Source organism: Acipenser ruthenus, chromosome 4, assembly GCF_902713425.1.
Source record: "Acipenser ruthenus chromosome 4, fAciRut3.2 maternal haplotype, whole genome shotgun sequence".
Lineage (NCBI taxonomy): Eukaryota > Metazoa > Chordata > Actinopteri > Acipenseriformes > Acipenseridae > Acipenser > Acipenser ruthenus.
The window spans coordinates 62,985,796-63,013,580 of NC_081192.1; the positions used below are offsets into that span (position 1 = coordinate 62,985,796).

The 27,785-nt window shown below is 38.9% G+C and overlaps 2 protein-coding genes across 2 annotated transcripts in view; both read left to right on the forward strand.

Moving 5' to 3' along the window:
- Positions 1 to 20,515, forward strand: part of LOC131737011 (collagen alpha-1(XXI) chain-like) — a 37,666-nt gene extending 17,151 nt beyond the window's left edge. The window contains exons 3-8 of the mRNA XM_059023432.1: positions 3,631 to 4,191; positions 15,415 to 15,580; positions 16,352 to 16,577; positions 19,455 to 19,628; positions 20,141 to 20,218; positions 20,504 to 20,515. Coding sequence (XP_058879415.1) covers positions 3,631 to 4,191; positions 15,415 to 15,580; positions 16,352 to 16,577; positions 19,455 to 19,628; positions 20,141 to 20,218; positions 20,504 to 20,515 — 1,217 coding nt within the window. The remainder of the gene's footprint in view (positions 1 to 3,630; positions 4,192 to 15,414; positions 15,581 to 16,351; positions 16,578 to 19,454; positions 19,629 to 20,140; positions 20,219 to 20,503) is intronic.
- A 2,152-nt stretch (positions 20,516 to 22,667) lies between these two features.
- Positions 22,668 to 27,785, forward strand: part of LOC117399948 (collagen alpha-1(XXI) chain) — a 66,778-nt gene continuing 61,660 nt past the window's right edge. Inside the window, exons 1-8 of the mRNA XM_059022636.1 lie at positions 22,668 to 22,674; positions 22,759 to 22,842; positions 23,429 to 23,482; positions 24,732 to 24,785; positions 24,912 to 24,965; positions 25,261 to 25,314; positions 25,776 to 25,829; positions 26,496 to 26,549. Coding sequence (XP_058878619.1) covers positions 25,312 to 25,314; positions 25,776 to 25,829; positions 26,496 to 26,549 — 111 coding nt within the window. The 5' untranslated portion in view covers positions 22,668 to 22,674; positions 22,759 to 22,842; positions 23,429 to 23,482; ... (1 more) ...; positions 24,912 to 24,965; positions 25,261 to 25,311. The remainder of the gene's footprint in view (positions 22,675 to 22,758; positions 22,843 to 23,428; positions 23,483 to 24,731; positions 24,786 to 24,911; positions 24,966 to 25,260; positions 25,315 to 25,775; positions 25,830 to 26,495; positions 26,550 to 27,785) is intronic.

Below are 27,785 nucleotides of genomic sequence, written 5' to 3' on the forward strand. Positions count from 1 at the left end.
CTTGTAATCAGTCATTCAGCCTATTTAAATGGAGAAAAGTAGTCACTGTGCTGTTTGCACCACACTGAACATGGACCAGAGAAAGCAAAGGAGAGAGTTGTCTGAGGAGATCAGAAAGAAAATAATAGACAAGCATGGTAAAGGTAAAGGCTACAAGACCATCTCCAAGCAGCTTGATGTTCCTGTGACAACAGTTGCAAATATTATTAAGAAGTTTAAGGTCCATGGAACTGTAGCCAACCTCCCTGGGCGCGGCCGCAAGAGGAAAATCGACCCCAGATTGAACAGAAGGATAGTGCGAATGGTAGAAAAAGAACCAAGGATAACTGCCAAAGAGATACAAGCTGAACTCCAAGGTGAAGATACGTCAGTTTCTGATCGCACCATCCGTCGCTTTTTGAGCGAAAGTGGGCTCCATGGAAGAAGACCCAGGAGGACTCCACTTTTGACAGAAAAATATAAAAAACTCAGACTGGAATTTGCTAAAATGCATATTGACAAGCCACAATCCTTCTGGGAGAATGTCCTTTGGACAGATGAGTCAAAACTGGAGCTTTTTGGCAAGTCACATCAGCTCATGTTCACAGACGAAAAAATGAAGCTTTCAAAGAAAAGAACACCATACCTACAGTGAAACATGGAGGAGGCTCGGTTATGTTTTGGGGCTGCTTTGCTGCGCCTGGCACAGGGTGCCTTGAATCTGTGCAGGGCACAATGAAATCTCAAGACTATCAAGGCATTCTGGAGCGAAACGTACTGCCCAGTGTCAGAAAGCTCTGTATCAGTCGCAGGTCATGGGTCCTCCAACAGGATAATGACCCAAAACACACAGCTAAAAGCACCCAAGAATGGATAAGAACAAAACACTGGACTATTCTGAAGTGGCCTTCTATGAGTCCTGATCTGAATCCTATCGAACATCTATGGAAAGAGCTGAAACTTGCAGTCTGGAGAAGACACCCATCAAACCTGAGACAGCTGGAGCAGTTTGCTCAGGAAGAGTGGGCCAAACTACCTGTTAACAGGTGCAGAAGTCTCATTGAGAGCTACAGAAAACGTTTGATTGCAGTGATTGCCTCTAAAGGTTGTGCAACAAAATATTAGGTTAGCGGTCCCATCATTTTTGTCCATGCCATTTTCATTTGTTTTATTATTTACAATATTATGTTGAATAAAAAATCAAAAGCAAAGTCTGATTTCTATTAAATATGGAATAAACAATGGTGGATGCCAATTACTTTTGTCAGTTTCAAGTTATTTCAGAGAAAATTGTGCATTCTTCGTTTTTTGAGCACGTCTGTATATATATATATATATATATATATATATATATATATATATATATATATGTATATATATATATATATATATATATATATACAGTACTGTGCAAAAGTTTTAGGCAGGTGTGAAAAAATGCTGTAAAGTAAGAATGCTTTCAAAAATAGACATGTTAATAGATTATATTTATCAATTAACTAAATGCAAAGTGATTGAACAGAAGAAAAATCTAAATCAAATTATTATTTATTTCTTAGCAGACGCCCTTATCCAGGGCGACTTACAATTGTTACAAGATATCACATTATACATGATTTCACATTACATACAATTACCCATTTATACAGTTTGGTTTTTACTGGAGCAATCTAGGTAAAGTACCTTGCTCAAGGGTACAACAGCAGTGTCCCCCACTGGGGATTGAACCCACAACCCTCCGGTCAAGAGTCCAGAGCCCTAACCACTACTCCATACTGCTGCCAAATCCATATTTGGTGTGACCACCCTTTGCCTTCAAAACAGCATCAATACTTCTATGTACACTTGCGCAAAGTCAGGGATTTTGTAGGCATATAGTCAGGTGTATGATTAAACAATTACACCAAACAGATGCTAATGATCATCAATTCAATATGTAGGTTGAAACACAATCATTAACTGAAACAGAAACAGCTGTGTAGGAGGAATAAAACTGGGTGAGGAACAGCCAAACTCAGCTAACAAGGTGAGGTTGCTGAAGACAGTTTACTGTCAAAAGTCATACACCATGGCAAGACTGAGCACAGCAACAAGACACAAGGTAGTTATACTGCATCAGCAAGGTCTCTCCCAGGCAGAAATTTCAAGGCAGACAGGGGTTTCCAGATGTGCTGTCCAAGCTCTTTTGAAGAAGCACAAAGAAACGGGCAACGTTGAGGACCGTAGACGCAGTGGTCGGCCAAGGAAACTTACTGCAACAGATGAAAGACACATCATGCTTACTTCCCTTCGCAATCGGAAGATGTCCAGCAGTGCCATCAGCTCAGAATTGGCAGAAAACAGTGGGACCCTGGTACACCCATCTACTGTCCGGAGAAGTCTGGTCAGAAGTGGCCTTCATGGAAGACTTGCAGCCAAAAAGCCATACCTCCGACGTGGAAACAAGGCCAAGCGACTCAACTATGCACAAAAAACACAGGAACTGGGGTGCAGAAAATGGCAGCAGGTGCTCTGGACTGATGAGTCAAAATTTGAAATATTTGGCTGTAGCAGAAGGCAGTTTGTTCACCGAAGGGCTGGAGAGCGGTTCACGAATGAGTGTCTTCAGGCAACAGTGAAGCATGGTGGAGGTTCCTTGCAAGTCTGGGGCTGCATTTCTGCAAATGGAGTTGGGGATTTGGTCAGAATTAATGGTCTCCTCAATGCTGAGAAGTACAGGCAGATACTTATCCATCATGCAATACCATCAGAGAGGCATCTGATTGGCCCCAAATTTATTCTGCAGCATGACAACGACCTCAAACATACAGCAAAAGTCATTAAGAACTATCTTCAGCAAAGAAGAACAAGGAGTCCTGGAAGTGATGGTATGGCCCCCACAGAGCCCTGATCTCAACATCATCGAGTCTGTCTGGGATTACATGAAGAGAGAGAAGCAACTGAGGCTGCCTGAATCCACAGAAGAACTGTGGTTAGTTCTGCAAGATGTTTGGGCCAACCTACCTGCCGAGTTCCTTCAAAAACTGTGTGCAAGTGTACCTAGAAGAATTGATGCTGTTTTGAAGGCAAAGGGTGGTCACACCAAATATTGATTTGATGTTTTCTTCTGTTCACTCACTATGCATTTTGTGATAATTGATAAATATAAACTATTAACATGTCTATTTTTGAAAGCATTCTTACTTTACAGCATTTTTTCACACCTGCCTAAAACTCTTGCACAGTACTGTATATATATATATATATATATATATATATATATATATATATATATATATATATATATTACAGGATATTCATATTTGTCTGATAAAATATATAAACACTGGGAGATGGAGGGTAATAGACCTTTTTTCACATTTCTAGAGATTCATTCTACAGTGGCACATACATTACATGCTTAATTAGTCAATTAGGAGCCAAGGGCCAGCAGCTAGCCCCTGACTACATACTATCTCTGGACACACACATGCCTGTTGACTGATTTTCCATATAAAAAAGACAAAAATATTTTATTTATTGGTACTATTATTCGGCTAATTACTGTGTCTATAATAATATTGTTTACTACAGTGCTTTAGTGTGCCCTCATGCAAACAAAAACACTATCATATCATAATTTTCTGGTCTGTGTGAATTTTGTTTCAACAGGTTGCAGGACGGCGGTGAATGATTTAGTCTATATCATCGACGGGTCCTGGAGTGTTGGATACTCAAACTTTGACACTGCCAAGAGCTGGCTCATTAACATAACAAACAGCTTTGATGTAGGGCCCCAGTTCACACAGGTGGCTGTTGTACAGTACAGTGATACTCCAAGACTGGAGATCCCGCTGGGCAAGCACCACACAAGCAAAGAACTTGTTGAAGCCATTGAAAATATTAAATATTTAGGAGGGAACACCCAAACTGGGAGAGCCATCAAATTTGCCACAAATCATGTATTCCCGTCATCCCAGAGGACTAATACAGCAAAGAACCAGATTGCCGTGGTTGTCACTGATGGTAGATCCCAGGATGACGTTGTGGATTCCTCCGTGGAAGCCAAGGCTCAGAACATCATAATGTTTGCTGTGGGTGTCGGGTCTGAAATTACAAACTCAGAGTTGGTATCCATTGCTAACAAGCCGTCTTCTACTTATGTGTTGTACGCAGAAGACTACACTACCATTGACAAGATTAAAGAAGCAATGCAGCAAAAGCTTTGTGAAGGTAAGAACACAAGATAAAAACTAAATATTGTGAATAGGATACAGGAATTCAACCTGCGATACTACTAAACATAGATTAAGTGTCATGTCTCAAACTTTTGTATTTGTCAAGGTTTTCTCTAAATTCACCCTCAATACCATATATAGAAATTATCCTTGCTAGTTGGACATAGTCAACCCAGTTTGGCAAATATCCCACAGTGGTGAACTCTGGGATTACATCTTGCAGATTCGGATTAGTTACTCTTGTCAGGTTCAAATTTATGATCAGCCATATAATGAAGATGTGATAACTACAAAATTGAACAAATTACAGTCATACTCCATAGTGGAAAAACATCCCTACCATTCTGACTACTTATGTTTTACGACACTAACATGAAAAATAGAATTTTACTATCTGTTGATGATTTACAACCTAGCTTTGCCCTCACCTTTGCCTTTTACCCTAAATATTTATATTATGTTTGATAGGGGTGTGCAGATTTTTTGTCAGAAGGTATTACCTTAAACCAAATATACCTATTAATATACCTATTAATGTGTTAATTTCACAAGAAAAGCTTACCTTTACAATTGACTACTAACCAATGGTGAGTGATTTAAGCATACAATGCGAATAAAAGATTATTTTAAATTGAAATTAAATGATTGTAGCGGGGGGGGGGGGGGGGGGGGGGTATTACTATTATTATTTTTAACTTGGCCTACTTAGTAGTCTAGACAATTAACACAAAATAGATCATGGTCCTATAGCAGCTGGAGGGGATAGTGGCACATGTGTTGGGGAAACAAGGAAATATCACAGAAATTTGTTTTCAAGGGTTGTAAGTACACCCTGACTTTAGGTACTTGGGTGTTCGCCTCAAAAATACATTGAGCACAACTGGCAACGCACAAGAAATACGCATAGTTCCTTCACCCCAGACATAACACGGACATAAACAAACAAGATAGCTGCTTCTGCATCCAGCGCTCAAAGAATATCACAGACATTTGCCAAGCTTCTTGGGATGTTATAGTAATAAAATAATGACTTGGATAGCATTATTGATGAGTTTGGTGATAAAATGAGTGATCAGGAGATGATTTATCAGTATGCACTACTATGAAGAGATATGTGATAAATACAGCGAACAAAGAGTGGGGCGGGGCTGGAGATGCAGTACTGAGTTGAGTGTCCTGTTGATATGCAGTGCCTTTTAAACCTGTTTAACTATGGATACAATTACTTTTAAACAGCGTGTGTAAAATAAACAGCATGTATGAAAATAAACTGGACCTGATGTGCCTAACAGGTGCTGAATAAATGGACCACAAAGGGTTAAAACCTTGCATATATCATTGCGCATGTTTAGTACATGTGCCCTAACACTTCCAGCTCGTTTGCGACAGGTTTACGGCTCTTAAAACAGGCGCAGTCCTTTAGTACGTGAAGCCCAAATTATGGGAACTATTTCGTACTAGTGGAAGGATACATTAGATAAAACTTAATTTACATTTTAAAATGTTATTGGTTCTTGTTTTCTTTTTATAAAATAAACATAGAGCCATTTTATAAGTGCAATAACCCACTCCAGAACATATCTTACTGCACTTCTCGGTGGTTGAAGACACTCGGCCTATGACACCCAGGCGTGTGTAAGATAGGCCTATGTCTTGTGGGTTTTTGCTTACTTAACTAATTGCGACTTACTTTTTCTTATTTTTTATTTTATTTAAAATTTTTAATAAATAATAATTGGACACTGTGGCAGGATGGCTTGCAGTGGTGAGGTGTGATGACGTCACGGACCAGGAAGTAACTGAACCAAAACAATGGATGGGCGGGTGAAACTGAACGCTACTGCAGTCAGCGTATTTTATTAAATAATTAAACAAAAACAATAGATTTAAACAAACAACAAAACAAAACAAAAAGGTGTGTTGGCCAAACAAATAAAGTTCTAGCGGTTGTTTAGCTGTTTGGTTTTTTAATTTGTTTTCTCTTTCCTCGCTCGCTCTCTCCGCTCCCTGTACTCTCCTCTGTACACCCTCTGTACACCGCAGCACGAACAGCTGCAGGTTCTTATACTCTGGCTGAGGGGTTAATTATCTTATTACCCCTCGGCCACAGTCTGCACGCGTTTAGTAAGAATGCGTGACTGTCAGCTAGTTAAATAATCAGTAGCTGATCAGCCACGCGTCCTCACAGGGTTTTAAAATATAAAAAACAATAACAAAAGATGCTGCGCTTTTATCCGCACCGCAAACAAAAATACAAAAAATAATAAATAGGGGCGGGACACTCCACCACAGACACACTCAAATTAACCCTTGATTTTCTTCCAATTTAGAATGCCCAATCGCTTTTTCCCTCACCTCAGCAAACCCCCACATGGCTCAGGAGACCCGAAAGTTCTGTGATCATCCCCCGATGCCACGACCAAAGCTTCTTTTTTCACCCAGGAACTCGAGAGTGGATGTCAGTGAGCTACTGACCTCTGGAGGACAAAGGCTAGCCCTGCAGGTGTCCACCTTTGAGCTCACTGGGCGAATGGCCAGCAGGGATTGGTGTAGCATGATAAGGAGAAAAAGTCTCCGCTTACATTTTTCTCTTTTTTGTTGAGTAATTAACACATTTTATTCCATTTAATTAATACCTAACAACTTAAAACTTATTGGAGTAATTATGAGTATCTAGCATACATGTTTTAAAAGTAATTTGGTCCAGTTTTGCCAAGGTTATTGAAATGCAGAATCAATTCAGACATGGCCTTAAAATGCAGTTAAAAAAGATCACTACTTTAACTGTCAACCACATTTATAACTGAAAGCAGGGTGTTAACAGAATAGAACAATAGCAGATGTCTGAAACTTGCATTATTATACCAGGATATTCTTGATAATCATTATGTATTTTTATTTATTTATTTATATATTTTTATTTTGTATATACATTTTTAAATCTAGTGTGCCCAATTATTTTACCCCCAATTGTCTTCCCAATTTAGAATATCCAATTATTTTTCCCCTCACTGCAGCGATTCCCCACACAGCACCATAATTATTATTTATCATTCATGTATTGTGCTGTCAAAGTTTAGATCTATGAAAATTGTAGCATACATATGACAGTTTATAAAAATTTTAAGGAATTTTAATTCCTATATACCTAAAAGAGATACAAGTCGAAGCTGAGTGTAGCTGCTTGCAGTCATGTGAATTTGGATAATTTATGTAAAGTTTTCATAGAACCTCTCAGGCCATGACATAAATGAGATGAGCTTAATAGTCCTTTTCATCATTAGAACAAGTGTAGTTAAAGCACCTTGGTCAAAGCTGATTCTTCAAACCTTAAGATCTCTTACAGCAAAGACTGCACTCTTGTCTGCACTTTTAGCCCTCTCACACATATCTCTGTATAGTGACTTACAACCAGAGGTGTTCATTAGAAGCTATACAAAGTTGAAGCAAATACCTCTTGACTGAATTTGTTTCAGTTAAAAAAAAAAAGTTAAAGGCATTACATTAACAAATATTTACTGTAAAAATCGTTGTATAGGTCTGTGACAGAGAGAGAATGATTTTTGGTGATACGAACATAAGAAAGGAGGCCGATATGCCTTTTAAAAAGTGTTTGCCACTCCTATTTTTGTGTCGTCTGCAAATTTAACAAGTTTGCTTACTATATCCCTGTGGTACACCACTGGTTACCACGCTGCATTTTAAGGTTTCTCCTCTAATCAGTACTTTCTGTTTCCTACGTTAACCACTAATCCATGTGCATGCATTTCCTTGAATCCCTACTGCATTCAGTTTGAGAATTAATCTTTGCAATGATTGATGTTGCATCCTCAAAAAGATCAAGCAGGTTAGTTCGACACGATCTCCCTTTCCTAAAACCGTGCTGACTCTTCTCCCAGGATACTCCCTCCCGACCTGTGAGGGCGCTGTGTAAAGGGAACAGAGTGCCCTCGACTGGATGGCCAGATAATTCATTCCCAGGGATAGAAGGAAGTTGGTCATCTAGAAAGGGGGCGGAGCTACGGTACATAAGGGGACGTAGCAAGGTGATCTGTTCCTTTTTTATGATTATGAACGAACTGGAAAGGAGCATGATAATATCGTGAGTGTTTGTTTGTTTTGTAGTTGCTAATACTGTGCTTGATTTGTGATTATTAGACGGCTAAACACAATCCAGGATCTGTCGCTTAAGGCCAGCACAAACCTGGACAACACTGCACTATTGTTCACTTATTAAATTGCAAATTGCGGGACTTGTTGTGGATTTGATTGTGTGTGCATTTGTGTGTGTAAATTGACTGTGTTATTATTTGGGACTGCAACCTGTTGTTTAGAACAGTGCCATACACATTGCTGTTTATTGCCGGGGATTATTATTTGTGGTCGCCAGACCAGAATTATAAATAAACATCGTTGCACTTTGGCTTATCATTGCCTGTCGTTCATTGATCACCGTATCACTCCTGCACGTGTGCACTGCAACCCACTTTGCCACACGTGATGTCAGAAAATGGGATGGATCACGTTACACTGGCAGCGCTGTTGGAGGCGCTAGAGAGCAGACTGGCGATCGAGTAGAGAAGGAGAGAGAAGAGATACACCGCCCTGATCGAGAGGGTTGGGATTGCAATTATGCCGAGCACAACAACGTGACCCGTGATGTCGGCCCCAAAGACGAGGGCACAGAAGATGATGGCGGAGGATGACCCGGAAGCATACCTCATCGTGTTTGAGCGGTTAGCAACCACCACGTCATGGCCACCAGAATACTGGGCAAGCCAGCTAGGGCCCTGCTTGATCAAGGCGGCTCAGGCAGCCTCTCAGGCCATGACGGACGAAGATGCCGCCAAATACAACTTGATAAAGAAAGCCGTTCTCCACCACCTGAACATCACAGGGGAAACACACTGGGTGAAATTCAGGGAGTACCAGAGGCTGCAGGACATCCGCCCCAGGGTGGTTGTTCAGCGTTTGTGTGACCACATGGTACACTGACTCACCCCTGACCAGAAAACGGGATTACAATCCAGCCACACTGGAAGAGGCGATAAAACTGTTGGAGGACTTCAAAGACTCCCTGGTCTCCACCAAGACCAGCTTGCTGCACTCTCCCTCTCCACGGAACAGCATCACCCAGACTATGACTGAGACCTCCCAGACCACCGACCCCATCGGGCAATCTTGCCTCCCCACAATGGAGGCCAAGGTTGGCCCCCAACTGGGGTAGATTTGCTGCCACTGCCACACTGCAGATCCGTAACTTCAGCTCCTTCTGCCCCTTCTATTTGTTTCAGGTGCCAACAACCAGGGTACCCCACCCTGTTATGCCCATCTGCAATGAAGTGTGACGTGCGACATGTCCCTTGACATTATAAGGAATGTGAAAACCCACATATTAGTGGACACAGTGTGTGCACAGACCTTAATTCAAACTGCTGTCTTGGGCGATGTGTTGTGGCAGCCACAAGGTAAGGTGGCTATCTCCTGTATCCATGGAGACACGGCGAAATACCACTTACTAAAAGTATACTTATCGGTAGATCCGATAAAACATCACCTGTTAGTCGGGGTGGTGGAAAGGCTACCACACCCAGTAATTCTGGGCCGGAACTGGCCAGAATATAAAGAATTAATCAAATTAATGGCAACCCCGGTCACACACGTAAACATGGGAGAAAAAGGGAAAGGGGAACCAATTGGTGAGGTTTTCCCCTTTATAACTGATTTATTCTCCCCCACTTTTTGTCCTAGAAAAACTATTTATTGAGTAGGGCTCCATAAGGAAGTGTTGAAATATGTAACCACATGCCCAGACTGCCAGCGAGTAGCGCCGGATCGAGTGCGCCTTGCCCCTTTGGTCCCACTGCCAATTATTTCCACCCCCTTTGAACGCTTTGCAATGGACATTGTATGCCCTTTGCTACCTTCCGATTCTGGGTATACACATATATTAGTAGTGGTAGATTATGCAACGCGATACCCGGAGGCAGTTCCATTGAGGTCCACTAGTGCCGCTGCGATAGCCAAAGTACTATTGCAGATTATGTCGAGAGTAGGGATCCTCAAGGAAATCTTGACTGATCATGGAACTAAGTTTCTGTCTAACGTGTGGCAGGGGTGGGGTTAAATTCTCCTCCCTGCCCAGGTTTATTGTGTCAGGTAGGAATCATTAACAATCAGTCAGCACCCAGCCACCTGACATAAAAGGAGGCCTCAGCTCCTCATTAGGGAGAGGTAGCTGAGGAAGCAAGGGTGGGTTTTTTTGTGTGCTGTTTTTTTAAAATTTTGCAGTCCAGTAAAGGCAAAGCTCAGCCTGGAAGCCTTATTTTGTTTGGCCCTCGTGCCTGTTTATTTTGAGTCTTTTATTTAATAAAAGTATTTTGTTTGAACTGCAGTCTGTCTCTGGGGCTCATCCCTTGCGCCATCCTGTCACACATGTTACAGCAAGTTTACAAAATATTAAAAATACATCCCATCAGGACATCTGTTTATCATCCACAGACAGATGGTTTAGTGGAACGCTTTAATCAGACCCTAAAGCAGATGATGAAACAATTTGTGAACCAAGAGCAAATACACTGGGCAGTGTATTGCAGTGAGAGACGTGCCGCAGAGTTCTACAGGGTTATCCCCCTTTGAGCTCTTGAACGGCAGATAGCCTCGCAGCATCCTCGATCTGTTGAGAGAGGGGTGGGAAGAGCACAAAGACTCATACAAAAATGTAGTGCAGCATGTGCTCCTACTTAGAGATCGCCTGGATTTGGTCCGTCGTTTGGCCCAGGACAATCTCAAATTGGTTTAGCACCGGCAACAGCAGCATTACAATCAAAATGCAAGAATTCAAACTTTTCGACCAGGAGACAAAGTAATACTGTTTCTTCCCTCGTCGGAATCAAAACTCTGTACAAAAAGGCAGGGGCCATATGAGGTGATTCGTGCTATAGAAAAGGTGAATTATGAAATTAGACAGTCAGATCACTGTAATGAACGGGGAATTTATCATGTACATTTATTAAAGCCCTGGCAGGCAAGGGAGGCCTTATTTATAGCCCCAGGCGAAGTAGAGGATGATTTAGCCTCCTGTCTAGAGACCCCTAGCACCAGGGCCATTTCCACGGGGGAACAAGCAAAAAGAGTTGCGTAAGTTAATTGAGGAGTTCAATTATGTTTTTCTGACTTGCTTGTTAGAACTAACCTTGTTGAATATGCTATTATCACTCCCCCAGGTGTCATGGTGCGAGAGAAACCTTACCAGATCCCAGAAATTCGACAAAGTGGAATTAGCAAAGAGGTACGGGTGATGCTCGAACTTGAGGTGATTTGAACCTTCCAGGAGCGAGTGGTGCAGTCCAATTGTGATAGTGGCCAAAAACGACGGCACCAACCACTTCTGCGTTGATTTCCATAAGGTGAATGCTATTGCCAAGTTCGATGCGTACCCCATGTCTCGGGTCGACGAACTTCTCGATAGACTGGGAACAGCTAGGTTTATCTCCACTTTGGATCTGACGAAGGGACACTTGTGGCGACCGCCACATAAATGATGTTAAAAATACATCATTATCTGTTCTTTAATTAGAATGGATTATACCTGGCCAGGTTAGAATAAATTGTTCATCTCTGCCTTGTTTATTAGCCTATCTCCCGTTTGGCTTAGTTGTCCAGGCTTGAGGGGGATTTATCGGGGTTCATTTTATTTCTTTTTTCTATGTGAAGGCTCTTATATTATGCCAGTTACGGTAATTGTTTTAATTCAAGCCACCTGGGTTTCATTGATAAAGAGCGTATTGTGGGAAATGAGGAGGATGGCCTGAAAGTAGAGCTGAGTGTCGTTTGCAGTTTTGTTACGGTTTCTTTTTTGCTTTTTAAATTATTTAAGCTTATCTAGAAACGATGTAACATTTTTTATGGAGTAGCACTGAGCTAATTGTCGCGAATACAGCTTTGGAATACCGTTCGTTTTATATGGATTATTTGAAACTGAAGAAAACAGATCGATTTACGTCCCAGGAACAACGCGCAGCCGGTCCTCGGACACACGGCAGGAAGGGGTGAGACGGTCTGTTAAAACTTTTCCTTTTTTGTGCTGGACAATGCTGGATTACAATTGTTTTTTTCTTCATAGTACTATGGGCGTTTGTTTTGATACTTTATTTTTCTCTGGAATATGTTTTTTGCAAGTTTGTTTTGTTTTGAAGCACGTTTGACTTTGTTTTTTGGATTGACTTTGTTTGATTTGTCTTTTTTCTGCAATAAGGAACTTTATAACCGCATTAATTTACATGGACTGGTTAACTTTTGTTAATACTACTTCATTGTGTTTCAAGCTGTTTTGAGAATCGTTCTTACCAGTAATACCCAGGGTTAACAGGGTCATTTTGAGTGTTTGCTGTATTACTTGCTGTTTCACTGCCAAAATATTTATATCAGTGTATACACTATGCATTCTATTGTGCTATGAGGTTTCTTAGAGCAATGTTTAAGGTATATTTTGCTTCCTTTGTATTGACATTGTACTGTTCTACAGTTTTTTGCCACTATAAAAAGGTTACTGAAGATTATGACACTCTTACCCACGAACTTTTGGTCCCATTATTTGCTGTCAATCAGTCTTTAATTATCTGTTTTTGAAATCAGTTAGTCTTGGCTTGTGTCTTAAAAGTCTGGTTGTTACACACTGGCAGATCCCATTAAACTGCAGTTCTAGAGAGAGAACTGCATTTTTCACACCAGAAGGGCTGTTCCATTTCATAACCATGCCGTTTGGGCTACACGGTGCGCCCACTGCCTTTCAGAGACTGATGGACCAGGTCTTACGCCCACATCGTGAGTATGCGGCAGCATATATTGACAATGTGGTTATTTACAGCTCCACCTGGTGAGAGCATTTGTCTAGGATTACAGCCATCCTTCAGTCTCTCGAGTATGCCACACTGGTCAATCCCTTAGTTGCCCTCACTAAAAAGAGCGCTCTAAATTTGATTAAGTGGTCAGGAGAATGTCAGGGGGCGTTTGATACTATTAAGCAGAGACTGTGCCAGGCCCCCACTCTCATCACACCAGATTTCACCAAGAGATTCATCCTCACAACTGATGATTCGGATGTTGGTTTGGGTGTGGTTTTGTCCCAAACGGTAGACAGAGTAGAGCATCCTATCATGTACCTCAGTAAAAAGATGCTCCCTCGGGAGCGCAACTACTCCATGTTCAAAAAGGAGTGTTTGGCCATTAAATGGGCTACTCATTCTTTACGATATTACCTGCTGGGACATTCATTCAATCTCGTCACAGACCACGCCCCACTCAAGTGGTTAAGTACAATGAAGGACAGCAATGCCTGGATAACTCGGTGGTATCTGGCATTGCAGTCCTTCATGTATCATATGATCCACCGTGCAGGGAAAGAACACCAAAATGCAGATTATTTTTCCTGGGAGGGGGGAGTAATGGGAGAGGTAGATTCAGCCGAGTGTTACTTCGGCTCCACTCTGAGCGGTGGGATATGTGACAGAGACATAATGATTATTGGTGATAAATTTCCCTCCTGACCTGTGAGGGTGCTGTGTAAAGGGAACAGAGTGCCCCGGACTGGATAGCCAGACAATTCATTCCCAGGGTTTACAATTTAGGTACAATGTCAAAATACATCTATACATATATATATATATATATATATATATATATATATATATATATATATATATATAATATTATGACTGTAAATTCTAGTAGTAACAGTGTAAACTTGAATGGATTTAAAAAGTAATAATTAACAGTGCACCATCTAATAAAACATTTTAATGTTGCATACGGTGCAGTACAATTGCAGTAAACTTCCAGCTCTACAATGATACATTCATTTTGTTTTCTTAATCAGAACCATAACCATACACATACTTTACAAGTGTACCACTGCATTGCACGGACATGAAAAACAAGCTACAGTATGTAATTAAAGTCATCAGCTTGTTTTTTTTTTTCACCACACTTTTACATTTGTCTTTGTTTCATCTCCAGTCACGTACTGTTTTTTAATTAATTCCAAACTCTCTTTAAGCATTGCAATTGCCATGCTTTTCGGCAAACCCAACAACGCGGAATTTCAAACCTGTTGTATAGCGTTTTCACATTTTGTCTGACCGTCCTACTTTATCTAGTTCATTGATTACATGACTTCATAAGTTTACACAGCTTTCTGACCAGTAGCTGTTTACTACTGATCCCAGGGGCTGGTTCAGTCTGAATGTTGACAAATCAATGTCTCGGGAGGGTAGGAATAAGGAAATTCATAGAGATGGACAGTTACATGTACATGTACACGTACAAGCGTCTGGGTCGAGACAAGGTAGGTCAAGAGTCTGAAAGCTTGCGTTTAACATTCAAAATGACTAATGGTAAAGATCACTAATTAAAACTTTTAATTAGAAGAGTGGTTTTGTGTTTCTAACTAGCAACAGACCTGAATGCCGTTTATCCTGAAAAAATATAATCGGGTTTGTGATGGGGTGTGGTGATTAGTAAAGACAGAGCCTCTGATTGTGATGCAACACGTGTTTTACTGTTGTCAAGTTCAGTGTACAAAAACCCACCCCATTAATCTGCTGCAACCAATCACTATTTGAAATCTCGGTCTTAACTGCATAAAACTCAATACACCTGTGTATCCGACCTCCGCAAGATGGCCGCCACAATCGGACTCTATACCTACTGTATGCTCCATCTTGTCAAGGTCACGTCCATCAGCCTGCCTAGCACCTCCGTCTGTCGGGAGGCCAGTTTTTCCACCATACATCTCCCTTCACCCTGTTACAGGGTTGTTGACAGTTAAGTTTGTGTGAGCCGTAACCGTGGCTGTAGTAGTCCCATTGTTTGTGGTACTGGTACAGTAGTTTAATATTAGACACACCAACGCATATGTCGCACCGGTGTATTAGTTGCTCCCCACTTTTTTGGGTCCCCAAACATGCTTAAAAAAATTGATTTATACAGCGTTTTTTACGGTACCTCAAAGCTGCCAACTGTTTAGATAAATCATTAGTAACCATTCTTCACAAGATAAACATAACCTTTATTAAAAAAATGTCATTCAGCCATACAAATCAGACTGACACCAGTCAGGTAGGGCGATAGCTGATAAGCTTACTTAATTCTGAGCTTAATTCCACTTGTCATATTATACCCATGAGGCTGTCTTCATAGTGATCATTGTCTTCAACAGAGTCGGTGTGTCCTACAAGGATACCTGTGGCGTCACGTGATGAGAAGGGCTTTGAGTTGCTGTCAGGGTTTAAAATCGACCAGAAAGTGCAGAAAGCACCAGGTTCTCTGGCATCAGAGGTAGCATTCCTCCTCACTTCTGATGTGGACATCACTGAGAATACCAGGTATCTGTAGCATTTCAGCTGTGTTTTAGTTTTCTGTTGCATCCAAGCAATGAGCCACATTTTACAATATACAGCTATGGCCAAAAGTTTAGCATCACCTAAAATTTCTGGGTTCAGACATCTTTTTTTTTTTTTTTAACTATATGAACATAATTTAGATATTTTATTTAACATCATGTAATCAAAGAAACTACAACATTATATTGCATAAGTCTGCCATAAGCAATAACAGTAGTACAGTATGTCATGTTAGATTTTAAAATGTCACATTTTTTAAGTATATGGAAAACTACAAAGCAGTATGTAATTCACAATGTAAATGTAATATTATTCAGCAGGTTTCATTTTACTTTATGAAGCAAAATTAGTTAATTCTACAGGGTGATACAAAACCTTTGGCCATAGCTGTAGCTATAGAGCCTTGTGGTTGGACATCACACTACTAATTAACTTTGGTGACAATTTTGGTGGAAAAGCAGCAGCCAACATCGGTTTTGAGGATGAGTTGAGACACACTGGAGGTGAATTCACTTTCTTTCTTTTCCCTCCTAACAGTGCTGACTTGCAGGGCCATTTCTGAAACCCATTGCATGTCATTAATGTGCAAAAAAATGTTTACTACAGAAACCTTGTAAACAAAATGCACCAAAGCTCTAGGGAAAGCACCTTTACACTATGGAAGTATTTTAAAGGGAAAGTCGATTTAAACCTAAAATTCAACCTTTATTAATATCCTTTTCTTGATATTTGTTTTGTGTGTTTAAATCCTAGAGACATATTTCCTGAGGGCCTGCCACCATCATACGTGTTTGTGGCCACTTTACGGCTAAAATCACCCACCAATAAAGAAAAGTTTGACTTGTGGAGAATACTTTCTAAGGATGGCATTTTCCAGGCAGCCGTTACAATCAATGGTGGAGAAAAATCGGTAGCCTTCACAACTACCAGTATTATCAATGAGCTGCAGTCAGTTATTTTTAAAGATGGGCGAATAAAGGTTAGTAAAACTCATTTGATGTAACATTCTTGCTTGACTACTCCAACTTAATTGTCATTGTAAGTCTACCAGGAAAGATTTACCTTTAGGCTTGAAACATCTAAAATTATGCAACTCATTGTAACATGTTACCAATAAATAATAGATTATTGGGGGGGGGGGCACATTTTCATACATTTAAATTGAATTATAGCTTTGCTGGATGAATTCAATTTTAAGCATTTAAAAAAAAGTACAAGATTTGGGGGTGTAAAAAAGGCCTGGAACAGAAAGATGGTTTAACAGGTGTTAATATATCAAGGTAAGATGCATTATACAAAATGTAAGAGACCGAGTTTGCAGTTGCATAAAGTTCAGATAATGGCTGCTTTTACAACAGAAAAAATAGCCATATCCTTTGTCTTGTTCCCAGACCTTCCCCCCCCCTATAATACAATACATAACATTACTATCATTGAACAACTACCAATTTAGTTTAAAAATAAAATAAAAATAAAAATGTAATGCAGTATTTCTACAGATAAATTCATGCAATATAACAACTACGTCAAATATTGAAGCAGATTATATATACTGATGCACAATGAAAATGCAACAGTCTAAGTTTTACATCAATAGCTCTTTGGACACATACATAATGTTATTTACATTTTAAATAGTGAGCAGATAAGTTTGTTGATTGTTTGAGTAGTATTGTTCCTTGGGATAACATAATACTGAGCTCAAGTCATGTGATTTCATAAAAACGGCAGGTGCTCAATGTTTGGTATTTGAATTGAGTTAAAATTACCAAAAATTATTGATTAAGAATCTGTATAAATAGCCATTCGAAAAGACATGATTTTAATTAATGCAAGAACAGCGAAAGATACCACCATGTCCCGCTTGAGTAATGAAGATCGTCTGTGAGAGAAGTTGCCCGGAGAATTAGATGTTCTGCTTCAACAATCAGCAGACTAGTCCAGAGAAACCAGGAAACTGGCTCTGTGAGGGACAGGTCAAGTCCTGGAAGGCAGAGGGTTACCACACCGGCCCAGGACCGTCACATCCGACTGATCCATCTGCGTAATCGTTTTCAGACTGCAGTGGCTACAGCACGGGAAATTCCAGGAAGAAATAACCCACGCATCAGCAGAATGACTGTAGCTCGCTGTCTGCATGAAAATGATTTACGTGCTCGGAGGCCGTTTAGGGGTAACATGTTGACAGCTGAGAGAGTGGAGTGTTTTTTATTCACAGATGAATGCCATTTTGCCCTTGACAGATCTGACGGAAGACAACGTGTGTGGAGTCGTCGTGGTGAGCGTTATGCTGACTGTTGCATTGTTCAAGCCAACCAAGAACACAGAACGCCTTTGGTGCAGACTGAGGGCAACCTTACTGCTCGCAATACATTGACAAAGTCCTTGAGGCAACAGTTTTTCCGTTCCTGCAAGCCAATCCGGAAGTGTTGATTTTCCAGCAAGACAATGCAAGACCACACAGTGCTAGGATTACAATTGCATGACTTCAAGAAAACAATGTTGAGGTCTTGCCGTGGCCAGCTTTTTCTCTTGACCTGAGTCCAATAGAACATCTGTGGGACCAAATCGCCAGTGCCATCCACAGGAGACAATTGCGACCAGCCAAACTTCACCAGCTGGCTGCAGCTGCACAGGAAGAGAGGCGGAACATCCCACAGCAGTCTATCCAGAGGCTGATCAGGTCTGTGCGTCAACGCTGCCAGGATTGTGTTAATGCTCAGGGAGGTCATACCCGATAACTTTGTAATGTTTTCATTTTTACAGTGTGTCACGTTTCATATTGAAAACTTATCATGATTCTTTGATCTGTAGTTTTGTTCATATTTTCTGTGATTTTGTTTGATATCTATGTTTTTAGAGAATTATTTGATTAAATCCATTAGACCTGAGTGTTGCGTTTCTTTTGTGCATCCGTATATGTATAGTCTACTGGTTATTTAAAGTTTGCATCAACAACAACAACAACACTACGACTACTACTGCTACAGTAATAATAATGAGCTTGTTATCTGAATGTTGGGTAATGAGTCGTATCCCACACATGTCATTTAATTTACTTCAAAACAAATTAAACGTTTGTTTTGTAAAACAAACAAAAAAGAAAATGACCATGTACAGCATTTACATCAATGTAAATGATACAGAATGTGTTGATATAGAATATTAAACATCTGTCTACAAAGTATTTGTTTAGCTTTAATAGCTTACCTAAAGGCTAGCTATTTTTTAAGTTATACAGTTATGTACTGCTTCAGACACAAATTACATGAAATGGTAACAAATGTTTCAACAGTCTTCTATAGTGTTACAAGATGCCAAATACAGAAACATTCGCTATCACACCCAAAGCCGGCTTCTCTGTGCTCATTCTTTGCTATAAACATGCTTAGCAAGCATACCCTCTGACCCCTTTGGCCCTCCTACTCAAGACTGAATGCTGGCATTTTGAATAACAAAACTCAATGGTTTTCATAGTATAGACCTTTCCTGTGTTTGCTTTGGAAGTTTTAGCTTTATTTATTAATATGGAAATATCATCCGGTTCTTAATTAAAGGAAACATATACGATAAACAGTTTGAAAGGAAATTACTAAAAATGCCAGGAAAATTTGGAATCACAACCATAATAAGGCACCTAATAATAATTTCAGATCTTAAAGTTTTCTGCAGTATCCATAATTTCATTTGACATTGCCATGCCAGTACCCCAGTACTTTGCAGTGAAGCCTGGGTAGCTGTTTATAATTGAATTTCCATAATGCTACATTTAATTCTGTTTTTTTAAGTTGGTTGTTTACTGGGTGTATGTGGTTTGATGCTTGCCTTTTGGATTGCTGCTTTGACTGGTTTATAGAAACTGTTTGATGAAGACTGGCACCAGCTGAAGCTGCTTGTGAGGGAGCTGCACGTTACCTGCTACCTAGACGATGTCCTCATTCAGAAGAAACCTCTGGAACAAGTCATTCCCATCTTCATCAACGGAAAGACACAGGTCGCCAAGCGAGTGAAGAAGGAGACAACAGTGTCTGTAAGTAAACTGCTCACTTCTGTGAATAGAGTCATCAGAATTAAATGATATTTTAAGAATATTATAGAAAATAATAATGGGTCATTCCAGGTCAAGTTGACCAAGAGGGTTTGCTCGACCTCTTCAATTAGATAAAGCAAACTTTAAAATGATAATGTTAATCCTTCACATGGTGAAAAAATGATCAGAGGTCAATAACAAATGCCCACAACACCTACAGAACCCTTTTCTCCATCACTTGTTTGTTTCATCAACCACAAATGGAATTTGGCCCACTTGAGCCCTTTGCACCTTCCTACCATACATTTAAATGAGAGAATGTTGACAGTTTAGGAAAGCAGCTAAAGCAAAGAGATCAAACTGTCAAATGAATGTCTGAAATACCCTACATATAATCATATAATCCACTGTGATCAAAATAGGAGTTTATTCCAATGGGTTTTAGATGCAGCATATGTTTTAGTTACCAGACAACCATTATTTTACAAAACACTGGACTTTGTTTTGTTTAGATAGAGATACAGAAACTGAGACTCTATTGTGATCCTCAACAAAGTGAAAGGGAGACAGCATGTGAAATCTACTCAGTGGTAAGTGCTTTTTATTGAATCTGTAATAAGTACAGTTGGAGCTCAAAGTTAAAAAGTGACTGGTCCCGAGATGTTTGTAATTATGAAGTTCTCGTGTAAAGAAAAACATGTTTTACTAAGTATTCTAAAATTGGATTGATACTATTTTATGAATTAATTTCTAAGCAAATAATCTGTGTTTTACTGACCCGTGACATCTATCAGACATATTGCCATAGAACATCTTGAACTGAATTTTTCTGTCCATCTCAGAGGAATATAAATTATAATCGTCCTTTTGTTTAGGGACACTGCTAAGGCATTCAGATGCTTTCACAGTATTATATATGCAAAAACAGTTTTACACACTAAACATAAGCATAGTAAAAGTGTGGTAAAGGAAAGGCAAGCATTGTAAAGTCTAGAGGTGTATCGTTAATAAACAATAACACTCTTCAGGACGTGCGTTTGTCAAAGCCAAGTGCCTTTTACACACCAGTGAAGCGATATATTACAATGACTACACATCCTGGAGAGTGCTTATAACATTCTACTTATATCTTTAAAAAATATGAAATGCATATTTTTTTCTTTTTTATTATTTATTTCCATGGATTTTATACTTTTATTAAATGTATTCATCTGCTAAGAAAACAAGATCATATGTATTGGAAAACTAAATCTTTCAAAAAAGAAATAAAAATGCTTCCAGTTAACTGTGAGCTGTAAATCGAAGTCTTTTTTTTTTCGAAGGCGTTGACTGAGCGCCAGCTGTTCTCACATAACTGCTGGTCAGCACTATAGACCAAGACAACCAGGCGGCCTCACTGAAACGCTGCCAAAAAGAACACAAACAAAGAAAAAGGTTCTGATTTAATAAGGGTGGTTTTGTCAATGTTTTTTTTTTAGCTTTATTCAATTAATTGATAAATAAATAGCTACAAGAAAGCTAGCTGCTGCCTGACTGTAATGTGAGGGTCAGATTACGAAAAAAAGAACCAAGGAAACTGGTTAGATATGATTTAGTTTATTTTCTATTAGTGTTTGAATAATAAACACACAAACAAATAACTATAAAAAGCCTAAAATATCAGTACTGAGAAAACAAGATGGCACATGCTATACTTTGTACAGCTGTACTTTGATCTTCTTTAGTGGTTATTATTATGTATTTATTTATTAGCAGACGCCCTTATCCAGGGCAACTTACAAATGTTACAAAATATCACAGTACAAAGTATTACATTACAAAATGTCACATTATAAAATATATTACAGGTAACAGCAGGTATAAAGTACAGTAAAATCAGTAGAAAAAAAGATAACATTTAAATAAGAGCAAAGTAAAGAATACAGTAAATAATTACATTTAACAGTGAGTTTGACTAAGAGCAGTTAACTTATACTACAAATATTTGCTTATACCAGTAAAGTCCAATAAGAGCCTGTAGTAAGTAAGATAAATGGATAAGAACAATTTCAAGTAAGAGCAATTACAAAAAAAGTGAATACGGATACCAATAAGAGTACAAACGCCCCCTCTGGACACCTCCTCAGCCATGCATTGTTGCTAGATTTGTATATGCATTTAGCCAATCAAGTTTGCCCAAACAGTGTTAGAAATATTCTTCTAAAATTAGCGATTGGCTAAACAAGATCACATGACCATGCAGTAATAATCTGGGGCCTGGGAACTAGGGGTGTTGGGGGTGCTTCTAACAAATTTCTTTATGCCAAACTGCAGTCTACAGATCAGGAACTGGCTACCTCAAATGCGTTTTTTCATGCCATAAAACAACCGTTCTTGATTCCACTAATATCAGTTCCAATTATGGAAGGAAAAAACATTCATACATGAGCTGTGATGACGAGAGAATATGATATTTACAATTACTACCTACAGTAAGTAATGTGCAATAAACATGCATTAAAACAACATAATTGACTTTCACTTTTTTCAACATATGATTATTGGGCAATATATAGGTAGTGTGAAAGGGGTATTACATTTAGACCAATTGTGGCAATTGGTGTGAGTGTTTGTTACCTGCGTGTATATGTTAGTTTCAGATTTCAGATTTTATCTGCAAAAGGGCTCAATTGAATCACAAAACCAGTTTACTCTGGTAAAGAGCACGTGACAGTCTTTAAAGGATTTCAAATCTTATAATTTGCTTAATAAAGAACGCACAATAAAACCAACACCACCTGGGACCAACACCACTTGGGACCAGAACATTGTGCCAGGTTATACAGTGTGCTGGTTTACAGAGGATCAGTAAATCAGGACAAACCCCCACAACATTTATTCACACAATCGATAAACCTAACAATCGATTGAATATAAGGTTAAAGGTGCTGTATTGTTAGATTTAGGGTTGACTTTAAACTATATTAATACAGCCAAACCAAAGTTTATGTTGCTTTTTTTTCTTAAACTGTGTTTCATGTTTCTTCTTTTACAGGATGATGAAAGGGTAAGTGTAAAATTTGCTATCATTTTTTGTTATCAGTTTTTCAGTTTAGCTTGTGTTTGTAAACTCTGCTCGTTTGTTGAACAGTGCCCCCTGGATAGATCACCTTCTCTCTCCAAGAGCGAATGTCCCCCTGGGGAGCCAGGATTACCTGGGCTACCTGGACCAAAGGTGCAGTATTCCATTTCAGAAAACCTTTAAAATGTACAGAAACAATTATCCATGGTTCAAAATCATGATGCATATTTTGTAAGTGCTTGTTTTTCTGAAGATGAATTAATTGTACCGGCCCCCGAAATAATACATGAAAAAAACATTTAGTGTGTGGAGCATTGGATTCCTTTGAAGTAATCTGCAATTTTCTTTTAACTCAGGTTCTTCATTAGTGCAGCTTTAAAACAAAGGGTCTTTCAAATGGCAGTCATACAGCTAGGTGTTCCATATGCATACCATGAAGAAAATGATTTAGCAAGTGAAACAGTAGAGAGAGTAGGATGCATGCGGAAGCATCTTAACTTGTCTAATAATGAAAGCTGTAAACACATCAAGTAAATAATGCTGTAACAAGCTGAACTTGAGCCATGCACTGTTGGCCATTCTCCAGTAGATAAAATATACCACAAAAGAAACGCTATTAAAACTGAATTAAGAGATGCTGTCTGTGTTTAGAGAAAGCCTATAGAATAATAAAGCACAACTGAGCAACAATAATGGGGACATGCTAAATAACTACAACTGTTTTCACTGTCCTATCAAGGGATTCAAAGGAGAAAGAGGGAAAGCCGGTACCCCTGGAGCTGAGGGTAAGCCTGTGAGTACTGATGCATGTCTAATATATCCTGCTTTCATCAATAACATCTCTTCATGGGAATCAGTGTTGTGTGTCAGTATCACAGAAAGTCCAGATAGATGGGGATGAGCAACGCTCTAAAAATGCCCATAAGTAAAGGCAGTCTAACTCCTTGAGCACACACTGTAAATTCAAAAATTACTACAAAGTGTCTTTTCTCGTCTTAAACTAACATGTTTATTGTGTATTTATGGGGGAAAAAAGCATGCCACACTTGTGAAAGTGAATAACAGACCAGGGTTTAGTATGTGCCTGCAGTGATTTTTAAACAACATGTGTTCATTATGTTTTATTGTTGGCAGTGAGACTCAGAGACCAGAAGGATGCACATTTTATTCACCACAAAACAACAATTCAAAAACACCACCATACAGTACCTTCACCATCACCAATCCTAACACCCGTGGTCACCCTTTTTATACACCTGTGAATTTAACCCTCTCCCCGCCACCCAATATGTCTACACTATGTTAAAAAAAATAAAGAAAGCAATTTAACTTTTAGAATTTTACAACAAAGTAATGTTACAGGGTGGTGTGCAGGATGAGTCATGCAATGCAGGTTCACATCCTGGCTGAGCGAAGTCGCCAGTCTTTGCTGGGGATTCCGAAGGCAGCATTGTATTGGCACTCCCATGGATTAGGGTGGTAAAACTGTCAGGGACTATTTCTCCTCATCGGACTACAACAAACCCTGCTAGCCAAGCACCCAGTGAGTGCCAAAGTGGACACCTGCAGGGCTGGCCTTTTTCCTACTTACTTGTCTTGGTAACATTTAAATGAAAACATTTACTTACATAAATTCATAGAGATTAGTTTAGGGCCAGTCTCCATAGCATAAAACAGACAGAAATTACAGCCAAAGTTCAAAGTACTGTTCTTGGCTAAAACAGTTAAACAATGTAATAAATAAAAACATATTTTAGTAATCTTGATTCTCTTGTTCACTATTGTATTCTGTTCCCCTCTTAATGGGGTCCCATGAAAGGTATTTCCTGGGGGGGATTGTTCATTAAATTAGCATGCTATAATTATCTTCCAAACTGTGTTCTTTGAAACCAACAAAAAAACCAAATAGTACATTTTAAGGATTTGTGATTTCATATGTCAGTAGAGCCATCCCTTTAGTTGCTCCTAATAAGTAGTTTAGAAGGATGTGTCATGCATATTTTACAGATTTAATTTCATTGTAAATTGATGGTTTTGTTTAGGGTACCCCAGGAGAGCGTGGATTTCCAGGAACACCTGGATTGCCAGGTGAACAGGTAAGGAACAGCTGTTTATACATCACATTGACAACAGTCATTAGTTCAAGGAACGTAAAACAAATTAATTAAAAAAACCTTTTTGAAAAATACCGTTTTGAAATGCTCTTGCTTTTTTATCTTTAGGGTCCACTTGGATTAACAGGGGCTACAGGGGCACCTGGAACACCAGGAATTCAAGTAAGGGATACATTCATTGTCAGCCAAAATGCTTGGTAAAAGACAGTCAGAAATGTGCCAATATAGAACTTCAGGCAGGTGCCTACAGTAACTGGATATGTTTCCCACAAGGGTGATTTATTGACACCTTTATTATCACTAAACACAATAAATAGTAAGTTGTGAAGACATGCCACTGATCAAAGATTTAAAATAGATCCTATTTATTTATGTTTTAAATTAAGTTTGGTAACGTTGCCAATATTTTAATGTAAATTGTTGTTTAAAGCTAGATTGCAATTAAATTTCCCTTTAGGGTGAAAGAGGACGAACAGGTTTACCAGGCAAAGCAGGTCCACCAGGACCTATGGTAAGGCTTTATTATTATAATAGAGAATGTTTATATATCCACATGTACCATTTACACTTTCCCTGTACCAACCAGCCAATATCGTATAGAATTGTTTTTATATACTGTATATAAATAGAAAAAAGGAATTGTAATAACCTGGATATGTGAGTTACAGTTATTGTGTGCTCAGACTTGAAACAGATTAGAACCAGGAGGGTAAAGAAGAGTTGACTGAAAAAACAGGAAGAAAAATATCTTAACTGCATATGATTAATAGTCTTAAACCCGTTAAGGTTGTGGATGTTGAGTTATTGGGCTCATTCGACAAGGAATACAACTTTACCCTCTGGGAAAACATGTACTGAAAAGGACAAGTTTCTAAAGGCTAAATGGAATTTGTTCCATCTCAACATTTCTTACATTGTTATTTAATTCTTAAGCCCTTTAGTTGGTAATGCTTGCCTTGTCTTTTGTTTAAGGGACCACAAGGGCTACCAGGACGCTCAGGGAGTGCTGGGATACCTGCGAAAAAGGTAGCCATTTCTTAACTTTCTTGAACCTACACTACCCTCAAACAAGGACAGTCTCAATACTTGTTGGAGGGAAGTGTATCCAGTACTGGGTGAAAATAATAATTGTTTTTCTAAACAATCATGAAATGTACTATTTACTACACTTGTGATATTAATAGTTGTCTTTATTATGGATATATTGTTGTTATTCAGGACAGTATGAGAAAGAAATGATCTGAAGGTTTTTCTTACAGTATATTTTTTGAGATTGCGCAAGACTCAATGGGTATTTAGCTGATAAACTCTACTACTTTCCTCCAACCCGGAAGAAGTGAAAAACGGTCTGAAGAAAATATATGAAATCATGTAACATTGCCTACGTGGGTGTGTTGCTGTTTGCTAGGTTCAAACATTTAAACATTTTGACATCAGTTGAGAGATCATTTTAAGCCGGGCAGGAGAAATGTATGGCAAACAACACACCACAGCTACAGTCATGCATGGTGGCTTATCTGTGAAGTCTGGAGTGGGAACTCTCAAACTGATTAAACATTAATTACAACGGTTAGTTCAATTAATCTGTTATCTGGTAAAAGACTAATTCAATAGGAAGTATTTTTTTTTATTTCATTTAGTGTGTAATTTTTAAACAAAATAAATTAATTTCTGTTTCTTATACATTTGCAGGGCTCCAAAGGTGAAAAGGGTATTACAGGCCTTCCTGGGCCACAAGGTTCTGTTGTAAGTATCCTTAAAAAGATTTAGCGAATTTATGAAATTGCTTGCTTTGCGAATATCTTGTATATATTCGCACGTCTATGAAATTCAAAAAAGTTGGTGGAAAACTGCTAATTTCACAAGGCTATGGAAATGAATCACAACTCAGACTACACCCAACTGATGTAGTGTATTTGCATACGAGGTGAGACAACAGATGCAAGTGTTCAAAAGCATAGAAAGGGTAACTTTACTGAAGAGAAGATTATAACAATAGCTGACGAAAAAAGATTTGGATCTAAACAATGCAAAACGTACTAAAAACTATTCCACGTGATTACTCCGTCACTAGTCTACATGTTTAAAAAAATTATTTTATGAATTTTCATATCTTTGATACATTAAAATGCTTCCAGACCAAGACAAAACTCTCCAGACAGGAAACTAAATCACTGAGAAACATCTAATTATACCACACGATTAAAGAATTATGAACTCATATAATGATAATGTTTTTTTACTATACAGAGGCTGAGTAATCATTTGATACGTTTTCAAGATGTTTCACACTGTAAAGTGCCCCTGCCCCGTTTTCATCCGCTCTCAAGATAACGTAAATGCTGTTTCAACTGTTACAAGGGATATAGATGGTATAAAAATAAATTATTTGTTAAAGAAAAACTTCTCAAATTCAAAAATCTGCCATGAAGGACTGGTGAAGGACCTGCCTAGGAGCTGATCACTTTAACAGAGGAAGGGAATCCCAAACAATTCCCAGGTGTGGGGTGCACTGGGCACAGCTAAACCATCAGTGCCACCAACTTCTGTTTTTCCTGTATCAGTATCTTGGCACTGTTGGAGCAGCAGACATCTTAAGGGAATGTGTTAAGACACAGGAATTTATTTCTTGATACACATTTAATAATGAAAATAATATATTTTTTTTGTATATTAGCAATAGTATCTGTTTTTGTGTTTCTTTTTTTCAGTTTTCGCACAGCTCAAAACAACTAGAAGTTAATTTAAACAAAGCTGAGTGAGCTCCAGGTCCCCTCTTGATAGGAGTAAATGGTATTTAAATAGCATTTTAGCTTGTTTAAGACAAACGCATACAACACATTTTTCCCCCAGCATTGTGATTTGTTGAAAACATGTTTTATCTAATTTCGTACTTCTAGGTAGACTTGCATAAGTATTCACAACTCCTCTTCCAGGTTAAAAAACAAATAGCAAGGGTTTTCTCCTTCAACTCCCATTTTC